General features: G+C 36.7%; 2 protein-coding genes across 4 annotated transcripts in view; one reads left to right on the top strand and one right to left on the bottom strand.

Moving 5' to 3' along the window:
• The window catches only part of atk (artichoke), a 63,329-nt gene extending 60,867 nt beyond the window's left edge, over positions 1-2,462 (top strand). For all 3 annotated transcript variants that reach the window (XM_089651243.1, XM_089651242.1, XM_089651244.1), the window contains one exon: positions 544-2,462. In XM_089651243.1, coding sequence (XP_089507369.1) covers positions 544-2,309 — 1,766 coding nt within the window. In that variant the 3' untranslated portion in view covers positions 2,310-2,462. The remainder of the gene's footprint in view (positions 1-543) is intronic.
• Positions 2,463-2,474: 12 nt separating this feature from the next.
• On the bottom strand, positions 2,475-4,407 carry Rpn8 (regulatory particle non-ATPase 8). Its single transcript, XM_089651245.1, has 2 exons — positions 4,134-4,407; positions 2,475-3,965 (listed from the first exon to the last, which is right to left on the bottom strand). Exons 1-2 carry the CDS (start codon positions 4,306-4,308, stop codon positions 3,145-3,147), a joined length of 996 nt encoding a protein of 331 aa, XP_089507371.1. The 5' UTR covers positions 4,309-4,407; the 3' UTR covers positions 2,475-3,144.
• Between the last annotated feature and the right edge of the window lie 7,728 nt (positions 4,408-12,135).

Raw genomic sequence — 12,135 nt, 5'->3', positions numbered from 1 at the left:
TTGCAGTCCGTTTGTTAAGATTGGGGAATCTATCAAACGGACCGCCCTTTTTTGCACAGAGTCAAGGGTTTTTTTCAGGTATTTAGGGGCTCCGGACCAGAGATGGCTGCCAAATTCGCACTTGCGCACTTGCGATTTGTACAGGGTCAGCAGTTGTGTACTATTAAAGTATCTGCGGGCCCTGTACAGTACGCCCAGCTTCTGAGAGGCCAGCTTTACTCTGGCTTCGATGGAGCCCCCATACCTGAGCTGGTCACTTATAGTTACACCAAGCATATCAATGGAAGGCCTGTTCGGAAGATTGCTTCCGTTGAAGGAGACTAGGTTATCATTTAGATCCCTTTTAGACGTAATCAGACAGGATTATGGAAATTTATGGAAAAAGTTTCGTTTTCCATCCCAGAACTAAAATTAAAATCTCCCCTCATTTGGAACCCACATAACGAAATTTCTGACAAGTTTTTGTTCCAGTCCCCTGGAAATTCTAATATGTAAGTACCTATTTAAATTGGTATACATAGTAATAGGAATCTTCTTTTTCAGGTAATCCACTTGTTTGCGGTTGCAGTTTAGTCTGGTTCAGAGCTTGGCTCCAAGAAGCTTCCCTCATGGGGCCACGCTGTGCTGATGGGGTCCTGCTTAAAGAGAGGAAGCTCTACCGGCAGGACTGCGACACAGACAAGCTGAAGGAGGAACCCGTCCTGCCAGGGTGTGAGAGTGAGATCATTGATACATCGCAATATGGAACATCTGAAGTGTTCTCTCCGTGGATGGAAAAAATAAGAGAGCAATCTCAACCAGTTCCACAAATTGGAAACAATGTCCAGATGGCGCCGTCGCCTGAAGAGTCAGAATATTTCTATGACGAATATGTTGATTACCCATTCAATGACACAAATATGGAATTAGGTAACTCAACAAAATACCTGTTTTTCAACCGAACTCACGGATTTAATTCTACACCGGCATATCATTTTATACCTGGAGATACACCCACATTATACGCTGGACCCAATCCAAACAAAACACACGCCAATGCTCAGATCAACAACATTAATCCCGGAACAGGATTCACATTCTTCGGGATGCCGTTGCCTTCCTTGAACATTGGAAAACTTTGGGGCTCACAGCGCAAAACTGAAAGAAAGATGCAAGATGGGAGGCCGAGAGATTCAGGAAGATTACAGGCGTTCCCTCCATCACAACCAGACGTTCAATCGGGAGGCTTTGTGCCTCTTACACCCGGAGCATCAGGCGGCTTTCAACCAATATCAGATCCAAGTTCTAATATGACTTACTATCAATTTGAGAGGGAAAAGAGTAACATCAAAGTTAATCAGTCATCCTGGCCGTCAGATTTCCCATCCGTAATCGGGGTCAATCAAAAATCTGATAAGATTCTATTAGATCCTGGCCTGGGTGGCACTCCTTCAGCAGGGGAATCCGATAAAGGAGCTCTGTTCAACTCTCCTCTTAATTCGAACCTCAATGAAAGTGTCAGCATCGACGGATTCAAAGATTCATTTGCTTTTGCGAGTCCAGGCTTCCCGAAACGCACCATGTTCTTTAACAGATCGATAACTGTGAAAAACGATCAATTCCCACCGGCTTTCGGGGAAACAATAACAAATAGAGATTCACCTGGATCAGAAGAAGGACTAAGCTTGAAAAGTATAATCAATCCTCTATTGAATCCTGATAAATCAATAAAGGGCACTTTCTCATTAGGTGCGCTAAACAGCCCGTCATTCTTTTCTCCTGGAATCAATAATTCTACTAGGATAAGTTTCATGAATAATGCTTTCAAAGATAAACCAACTGAAAAAAAGAACGAGAGTAGCACTGAAGAAGCAGTCACTTTTCCAACGGCTTATATAAATCATCAGCTGTCCTTGTACGGCAAGGATTACGAAGAGCCTTCAGCATCACCCACTGCCATTCTGGCTGTTCCCGGAGGAAACCAGAGTCAGTACAATGTACCGATAGGAAGAAAGTCGGCAACAATCACTAAAGTGGAGCATCCCAATGCGCACACTGACAATATGCAAATTCCTTCATCGATAGAACCTTACAGGGTGAACAGTCGAGGTGGCAAAACCTCTTTCAACTCAGAAAATGAGCCAACAACCAAATCTAACCCGTTCAATTCATCTCTCAGTTGGTATTATAAGAACTATAACCAGAGTGGGCTGGAGCCCTACGTGGGCCCCGGAGTGGAGATGTTTGGCACTAACGGGGCAGGCATTTTGAGATGTGATATTTTAGGGTTTAGTGCTGTATTTCTTGTATTTTTTAAGACAATGTATTAGAGTTAAAGATTTAAGGAAAGGACAGCAAAAAATTTTTTAAACATACTATAAATAATAAAGAAACCGTAATTTATAATGTTTGTTGATTCATGTTAGATAGAAAGCTTTGTTAATAATTTTAGCATGGAGATTTTATTATAATATTGTAAATAAAAATAAAATGTCTCCAGTAAAAGAAAAATGTTTTATTAATAAATATAATTATTTATGTATATTCAAAAAATATCATAACACTGAATTTAAGTTCTGCAAAAATGGTTTGGAAACCTGGAGATCCACAAAGGAACCACTTAGGGACTGTTCGCATAGTGTCTTTAGTAACGGTTTGTGCGTAGATCAGTTGTAGCCACATACGCCTAATGACCATTCCAATACATTAAACCAAATGTTTATTAGATACATATGGCTATTATTACTGATACACACTCATAGCGCCACAAATGACTTTGAAAAATAAAAATTTATGTAATTTTTCAATTTTCACTTTAGTGAGCTTGTATTACTTTAACTAGAACAGTTCTCACAGAGAGAAAACATTATAATTTATAAATTTTCCAAATACAGAATGAAATGATACTCAACTAATAGGGTTCTCTCCTTGTCCTGGACAAATATTCACACGTAAAAGCAAAAAAATCGTAACACTGAATTTGGAAATTGAGGTTAGAGTGCAGCACCAGCCCGGTATAGTTATGTTTTAGTAAAGCATGGACTCTGGATACCGAACGGGTTAAAGATGAACAAACACATTTTCACAATGTTTTATTTTTATATTATAAAATAGTGGCTTATGAGACGTATGAAATTTCTATTTAAAGAAGCAAGTATAGTAAGATTATGACTTCTTCTTATCTTCCTTGCTGTCTTTGTCTTTCGAGGAGTCTTTCTTGTCTCCTTTCGCCTTCTCTTCCTTGTTCTTATCTTCCTTTTCTTTCTTATCCTTAGCTTCTTCCTTCTTGCCTTCCTCGGCGTCTTTGTTAGTGAGCTTATTGTTGATAAGGTTGTGGAGGGCGATGATGGAGCGGACTAGCGCGGCCAGATACACCACCAGCATCTGGTCGTTGGTCTTCACGTACAGGTTGTCCGTGAAGTTGTCCTGGGTGATGTCAGGCAGAAGGTTGAATATGTCTTGCCATTGGTACACGATTTGGTGGTTGATGGGGAGCTTGCCTTGAGCCACTTGGAAGAGGTAGTCTTGTATCTCTCTCAACTGCGTGTAGAGCCCACGCAGGCCAAGGAGCTGATTGGTGATCCGTTGTGACAGACTTCCCACAGTCGTGTCCTTGATGTCTCTCAGTAAATGTTCTACTCCTACTTCCTCAGCTTCCTCCGCACCAATTTCACTAGGGACATGATCGAACGTCTTTGAAGTGGGGGAGCCATCATCGTGGACTTCCTCCACAGCTTGATATGCCTCAGTGGGAAGGCCGAGATCCTTAGGTTTGGCATCGATGATGACTAGGACAGAATTTGGACAATACCTTCGGACAAGTTCATTGATCGCAATATCGTTTTGGTAAAGTTTGGGTCCCGTGTGGTACCAGCCCACTACTCTCTCGCGAGCATTCACTTTCTTAAACATTCCGTACATGTTCTCCAAGTAGTCATGGTCGAGGAACCAAACTGACTTGTCTTTGTCATCCTCATCAAAAGGAACTAAAACATAAAAACACATACTATAGTTAGTGATACTATTGGATATAATTTTTCTTGGAAATTTTTGACCGAAGTGACAAAAGCAAAAAAATTATCAACGATATAATTATCAGAGTTTGGGTTTAAAAATATGTTATAGTATTTTTTAGAATATAGATCGAACAGTACCTGCAAAACTGTTGGAAACATCAAGAACTCCTTTGGAACGCCAGCAACCGAGGAGAACACCAACAACACGTTTCTGATTACCGATTTTCCCCATGCGATTGAAATGGTCTACCACACTCAATAAAACAAGTGGATGAACCACCACTTTAGTCGCAGTTATATCTTGAGTCGGCATTTTTGTTTTATATTTTCCCAGTTCTAGTTTCAGTTTGTCAAGTCACCGAGCCAGATTCACCATAGACAATTTTGATTTAGTTGGAGTTGGATGACAGAGACAAATTCAAAACAGATGCGTCACGAAGCGTTCTCACCATAAACAAACCTTTCGTTCTCACGATCAGCGACTGCCGGCAACTACAACCACTCATTTCTTTATGACCATAAAATTATGTAATTTCGTTAATGCCCATTTCAGACGTGGCGATTTTTGTTGATCAACTCTTTGTTGAAAACACTTGAAAGCTAATCGACAAGGCGTGTGAACACCCTTTCAACAAAGTTGATAAAGTATTTTGTTGAGCGACTAAAATTGAAAACCAGTCTACTTTTGCTGTTCAACTGTGAGTCATCACCGAATTCTTCTTCACATAAGATAATAAAAAAGTAATGAAATCAAAAAAGGGTGGAGACTTGAAACTGAAAATGCCAGTGTCAGATATCTCAACGTTATTTCAAATTTAGTTTTTTTTTTTAAATAAAGTTTTTCATTAGGGTAAAGTTGTCAAATTCCGCTGCACGTTTAGCTTGCAAAAAATAATGCTAGGTTTTATTGATTTACTAGATTTTAGTTGAACGACTTTTATTGAACAACAAAAATTAAACAAGATTTACTTCAGACGTTTCAGTTTAACTCGAACCGATATTGATAATCGAGATGGCGTCAATTGAAGTTATTAGTGCGTGTGTCTCTATAATTTATGACATTTTGCGGAACGAACTTGAGAACATGTCATTGAAAAAGCACAAAAACGTCATATTGGGTTAGAAAATGGATTCTAAGAAGAATTGAATTAGGTGTATGTAATACTATTTTGAGAGAGATAGCATCACATAGTAAAAAGATACTGAAGGGTATCGAAATCATTTATGATATTCAGGAGAACAATTTGGTGAAGTTGCCGAATTCCGCTGCACGCATAATACACATTTGTATATAAATAACTGTATTTGATTTCAACTTAAGGCGAAATAAGACTTCAAAAAAATATCAGTTATGGGCGTTTCCGACCATTGTTTTTAAGAGTTGACGCCCTTCCAGTGGGAGAAGCTAGAGACCAAAACATTTCATTTACGCGCCATTATCGCACAGTGTGACGTGGTTTGATTTCACCAGAGATGTGCAAAATGGGTACCCAAAACCATTTGAAATGCAAAATGGAAATGGGTCAAAACTTTTCCATTTGAAAATGCAAAATGCAAAATGGTTTTTAGAAAAGCATTTCAAATGTAAAATGCAAAATACCTATTTTCAAAATGCATTGAAAATGCAAAATGGTTTCTCAGGTCAAACAATTAAAATAATTATAGAATTTTTAAACAATTTTGTCATTTAATAATGGACATCAATGTAGAACAAACATATTATATGATGGTAAATCCAAAAACACCACAACTACAGATTATGAAACCACAAAAAATTTGCGCGGGACTAATGTTGCCAACGTAAAAACATAGAAACTGCTATCTAACATTTGATATTACAGCGTCATGGCCCCATGTTCAGTATTTGAATCAGTATTTTTTGTAATGGTATCACTCAATTGCCAGGGCTCCTACCAGGGAGCAACTTGACAAAAAATGTAAATTATCTCTCATAGCGAGGTTGAGGACCGACTGATATTTGGGGCTTATGAAAAAAAGATGAGTGGAGATAGTAGGAAGAATGTTTCAAAAAAGCATTTAAAATGGAAAATGCATTGAGAAAAGCATTTAAAATGCAAAATGCAAAATGGTTTTTAGAAAAGCATTTAAAATGCAAAATGGAAAATACCCATTTTGCATTTTGCATTTCCATTTGAAATGGATTTATTTGAAATAAAGCACATCTCTGGATTTCACACGGACAATTTTTATAAATATAAATTTCAAACGATAATTATAATTATCATTATTTTTGGCATTAGTTAATGAATTGCATAATTTGCATGGTGTGTTGAAATTCGTGGTATCTACGTAAAATATATAATAAATAATAAAATAATAATAATAATAAAATATATAAATATATATCTGCAGCATGTATGGGATCCCAAATAATCATAAATCACAAATCCTTTTTTGGTTATTATTTTTTTTCTTGCTAGAGCAATCCCGATGAGTTATAGGACGAGAGGAACTTACAATACGTAGGTGGGAGTTAATGGGTAAAATTTTATATCAGTATTTTGATATCAAAATTATAAGTTTTAGATCTTCGGTGACGCCCACCCAGACCTTCACCGTCAAATGCTTTGTTTTTCTTTTGAAGTAGAAAAAATAAATTTATTATTTATTTATTCAATTATTTATTTACACCTTTAGAGCTTTTACCTTAAGTAAGTCTTAATAAATTATATTAGTGCATTAAACATTATTTTTATTCAAGAAATATAGGACATGGAAATGTGCAAGAAGTTGACTGTCCTCATAGTTTGATTGAAAGACATTAACGACACATATTTAGTCCGTTATCACTGCTGAGATCGCTGATAAAAACGAACAAATCGTTCAATTTTGAATTCATTCAATAAAAAGGTTCCGATTTTTTGTCTTTTCACGAAGAAGCAATGAAATTTTCCTTTTCCCAAATTCCTTACTCCAAAACTAAATTACAATAAAAGCTCTTGGAATATTATCTCTTATAAAACACGCTTTCCTGGAGAGCCTACTTCAAGGGATACACTTGACCAAAAAATTCTATCAAAATTTTGTCCAATATTCAACTTAAACCTCCTAGCAATTCTATTTCGAAAAATAAAATAGGCGATATAAAAAACGAAGAAAAAAAGAGTACCCACAAATAATAAGTAATTAATTTTCAAAAAAAGTAACTTAGTTTTCCCTAATTATATAGGTCCAACAGGGTAACAAATTAAATGTTACTTCTCTAATAAATAAAATGTGCTTGTTTACTTTTGTGTTTTTTCCCTTTTCACTTTTCTTTTAGTAAAAATATATTTTTTTTAAATTGTCTTAATTATAAATACAAAAAATCTATTTATTTTGGCATCATGATGTAGGTCGGCTCTAGGGTTTTTAAATCCCGAACATTCTTCAAATCCCGCGGGATTGAGGAATGTAATGTAATGATTTGGATTTGCAAACCCAAGTCTGATCGTATGCGGAACGAGCTAAGATAAGGTATCCGTCTTTTCTCCTTAATTTTAGTCGGGCCTCTTCAACGCTCGCATTAACAAATCTCAAAACAGCCCCCTCCTTAACCCATCTCACAACGTTGCCCAGCCGGGTGGCGATATAGTTCCCCTTTTTGAGGCGTGCACCGTACGGAAAGCAGCACTCTTGTGAGTAGTCACATAAAAAACAATAAATAAATTCTTATGTAGGAACTACAATAAAACCAACTAGGCACATGACTAACAATAATAAATTTATTGTTATACTAGCGCAGACCTGTAAGAAAGGTTTTAGGTGGTACGCCTGTTTTTTGAATGTGTAAGAGCGAGATGACAGATCGAGGTATAAAAGATGACGGATGCATCTGCTCGCTCTCTTTTCCCAATCGACAGCTAAGAAGATAGAAGTAGTCAATCCGTACTAAATTGTTAATAAACATTAAATCCGAACACGCGTTCTATTATTGAGTACCACCAAGTCTGTATACAACAGTGGCGCAGCCTACGGAAATCGTAAAAACATCGATTAAAAGAATCGACGAGCGAGATTTCGCACAAAAAAATACGCGATACTGTCGGAAACATTGGATTGCAACATATTGTTCGGGTCGGTAAAAAAAGGCCGGACCGAAATTATTGTTCTTCACTGGAAGGAGTGAAGAAGAAGAAGAAGCCACTGGAGCCAGCCAGTTTCTCGGAAGGGGGAAGCACGGGAGGGTCCAGGGCGTCAAGCGGCAGCATCTCCGAGGGTCAAAGGATCGGAGGGGTCCGGGCCACAAGAGTGGTCTGGGGCAGCCATCAGCAGCACCGAGGGTCAAGGATCGGTGTTACCAGGTCTTAGGAGAGGTCTGGGAAGAGCCATCCAGCCAACAAGGGTCAAGGAGCGGTTTCCTGAGAGGGTCCAGGGAGCAGATTGGAGAGCGGAGAAATCTCATTGGGAAGTTTTTTTCTGTTTTTCTTTTCTTGTCTTGTGTGTACCATCTGGGCAGAGGAAGCATGGAGTCAGGATTGGGGTCCTCCAGTTTGCGTGACGGTAACTGGGAGAACTTCAAGGTCCGTCTCGAGCAGTACCTCCTTGTGAATGATGATAAGTACGCATCGGATGATAAAAAAGAGCTATTTTCCTAAATGCTTTGCAAGATGATTGTTTTTCTCTACTGGTAAATTTGTGCATTCCAAAAAAGTAACAGAGGTTGATTTAAAAGATTTGATATCTAAGCTCAATGAATATTGTTGTACGACAAAATGTTTTTTTGAAGAAAGATCACAGTTCTATTCAGCTAAACAAAGGAATGACGAATCAGTTCGCGATTTTGCTGTTCGTTTAAAATCTCTTTCTAACAATTGCAAATTCGGGAATAGTTTATCAGAGAAATTAAGGGATTTCTTTGTATTAGGTTGTAAACCCGGTAAGATTAGAGAAAAATTATTTCTCGATAGTGAGTCATATACTTTCGAAAAATGTGTGCAAGTAGCAGAGTGTATTGAACTTGTAGCTTCAACTCAATCTCAATCAACTGATAACAGTGTCTTAGCTAATGTAAAAGTCAGCGGAGGTCGTGTCTCACCTAATACGCATGTGAAAAACAGAGATGGATATAGTTTCAAGCGAAACGGTTGCAATATTCGGGCACGTTCACCGTCTCATCAAGTTACAAAACGTAATTGTACGGTTTGTGGATATCATAACCACACGGCGGTAGAATGTAGATTCAAAATTATGTATGTAAAATTTGTGGTACTAAGGGTCATTTAGCAAAACAATGTAAGCATGTGACAACACGTAAAAACGTAAATACTGTGTTATCGGATGGAGAGGTTGGTGATGTACTAAGTATTGAGCCATATTATATAGAAGTTTCACTCGATGGAATAAATAATAAATTCATGTTAGATTCTGGAGCATCTTGTAGCGTAATTCCCGAAGAGTGTTATTTCAATAAATTCAACAGTATTGAGTTAATGCACGAAAACGTGAGCTTACGGAGTTTTGACAATACGCTCATTGGTGTGGTAGGTACGTTTACACCGATACTAGAGTTTAACGGCTTAAGCCACCGAATCAAAATTATTGTCGTCAGTAGCTCGTCTCTTTCTATTTTAGGACGTGATTTCATGAATCTCTTTAACGTGGGAATAACTGGGATCGTTAATTGTGTAAAACAAAATACATTAAAGGAGCGATTAGTAAAAAAAATTCCAGAAGTTTTTACGGATAAATTAGGCAAGTTTAAGTACGAAGTGAATTTAACGTTAAAAGATTCTGCCACTCCGATATTTCGTAATCACAGAATAATGCCGTTCGCTTTGAAGGAAAAAGTTGAAAACGAATTAAATAATTTACTTTCAAACGGTATTATAGAGCAAGTTCATTATAGTGATTTTGCGAGTCCGATCGTGCCGGTGATCAAGAAAAATGGTACCATTAGGTTATGTGGTGATTATAAATCGACAGTAAATAATCAGTTATTAGTTGACAAGTATCCGTTACCTAGAATTATTGATCAAAGTGAATGGAGGCAAAGTTTTTGATAAAATTGATATAAAATCCGCAAATAACCAGTTTGTTTTGAAAAAGGAGTGTAGACGTTTCACAACAATCAATACCCACTTGGGGTTATTTCAGTATAAACGGTTAGTGTTCGGGTTGTCGCCAGCGCCAGCGGTTTTTGCTAAAGCAATGGCAAATTCTTTATCAGGATTACGGAACATGACGTTCTACTTGGATGATATTATTGTGATAGGAAAAGATGAAGTCGACTTAGAAAAAAACGTGTGTCTCGTTTTAGAGAGGTTAAAAAGTTGTAATTTAACGGTGAATAGTGAAAAGTGTGAATTCAATTTAAAAGTTATTGAGTTTTTAGGTTATAAAATAAGTGAACAGGGGATTTAACCGTGTCAGCGGAATAAAGAAGCCATTTTAAACGCATCAGCGCCTAGTGATTTAAATAAATTGAGAAGTTTGTTAGGTATGGTTAGTTATTATCGTAATTTTATTCCAAACATGGCAAATATATTGTCACCATTATACGATTTACTTAAAAAAGATGTTAAGTTTCAATGGGGTACGGAACAAGAAAACAGTTTTGCGATAATACAAAAAATATTAACTTCGGATAGGATTTTAACGCATTTCGACGAGAATATTCCTGTGAAACTTGTCACGGATGGAAGTATGAATGGGGTCGGAGCAACGTTAATCAACGTCTTTAAAAATGGCGTAGAAAGACCAATAGGGTTCGCAAGCAGAACTTTAACCCTTTCAGTACTGAATTTCAGGCACAAGTCATAAAAAATTGAAAATTGGTGTGAAATAATTTCAAAAATATTTTGTTTGAAAACTTTTTTGATAATTGTTATGTTTATTGTTGTACAGAGTGTCCATGTTCATGGACAAATGGTTACAAAGGTATAAAATTTTATTATGGTACTTTTGTATATTGAACCTTGTAAGTCATAAAAAATTGAAAATTGGTGTCTAGACTAATGAAATAATTTCAAAAATATTTTGTTTGAAAACTTTTTTGATAATTGTTATGTTTATTGTTGTACAGAGTGTCCATGTTCATGGACAAATGGTTACAATGGTCCCCTGACCATATTTCTTCGCAACCGTCAAATGCATTTGTCCATGAATATGGACATCGCTTTTCAAACGTAACTTGTAATCATATAACTCAACAGAACTTCGTAACTAAACATTTAAGAACCATCGTAAACATTTAATTTCCATGAAAAAAAATGCTCGGATAAATTAGTTGCTACAAATAATAAAGAAAACTAATTAAATTGTAGTGTGTCTTACCAGGCAAGGGATGGTCTGTTTTCTCCATGGCTTGTTTATCATTTTAGTTCTTGAAACTCCGTATGATGGCAGCACCACACTGCTCTACTAATGTCCATGATCATGGACAAGTTGTTGTAATGATCAAAACCTAGCAAATAGCGTAATAACTAAAGATGAAAGTCGATGTCCACGATCATGGACATGGGTACTGAAAGGGTTAAATAAAGCGGAAAAGAATTATTCGATTTTGGATATTGAAGCAACAGCTATAATTTTTGGGATTAAGAAGTTTTATCAATATTTGTACGGCAGAGAATTTATTTTAGCTGTAGATAACCAGCCTTTGGTCAGAATTTTCGGTCAGAATAGAGAAATTCCTAAAATTGCTGCGTCAAGATTACAGCGTTATGCAGTTATGTTAGGATCGTTCAATTTTACGATTGAATACGTAAAGTCGAAAAATAATTGTTCAGACTTTCTGAGCAGGTGTCCGATTGAAAAGGTTAGCTGTGAAGATAATATAGAGTCTGGTTACATTAATTATTTTGAAAATAACGGGTTTAATTTGTCTTTAGACGTGATAAGAAGTGAGACCGAAAAGGACGAAATGTTAAGTCAAGTAAAACAATTTCTTATCGAGGGTTGGCCAGCATCAGTAAAAAAGGCACAAAATGGTAATTTTATTAGAGTTTTCTGGGAAAAAAGGTTAGAATTGTCATTGATAAATGGGTGTATTTTATATCAACATAGAGTTGTTATTCCTGAGTCTTTAAGACAAGAAGTTTTAAAGATGTTACACAGATCTCATTTAGGGGTTTTTAAGACTAAAGGAATTGCAAAAAGCTTTGTCTGGTGGCCAAAAATTAATCAAGATTTGGAGAAA

Source organism: Hesperophylax consimilis, chromosome 4 (assembly GCF_061612785.1).
Source record: "Hesperophylax consimilis isolate HC1 chromosome 4, BYU_Hcon_1.0, whole genome shotgun sequence".
Lineage (NCBI taxonomy): Eukaryota > Metazoa > Arthropoda > Insecta > Trichoptera > Limnephilidae > Hesperophylax > Hesperophylax consimilis.
The sequence above is the reverse complement of the archived record's forward strand: the minus strand, read 5'-3'. Positions and strand labels throughout refer to the sequence as shown.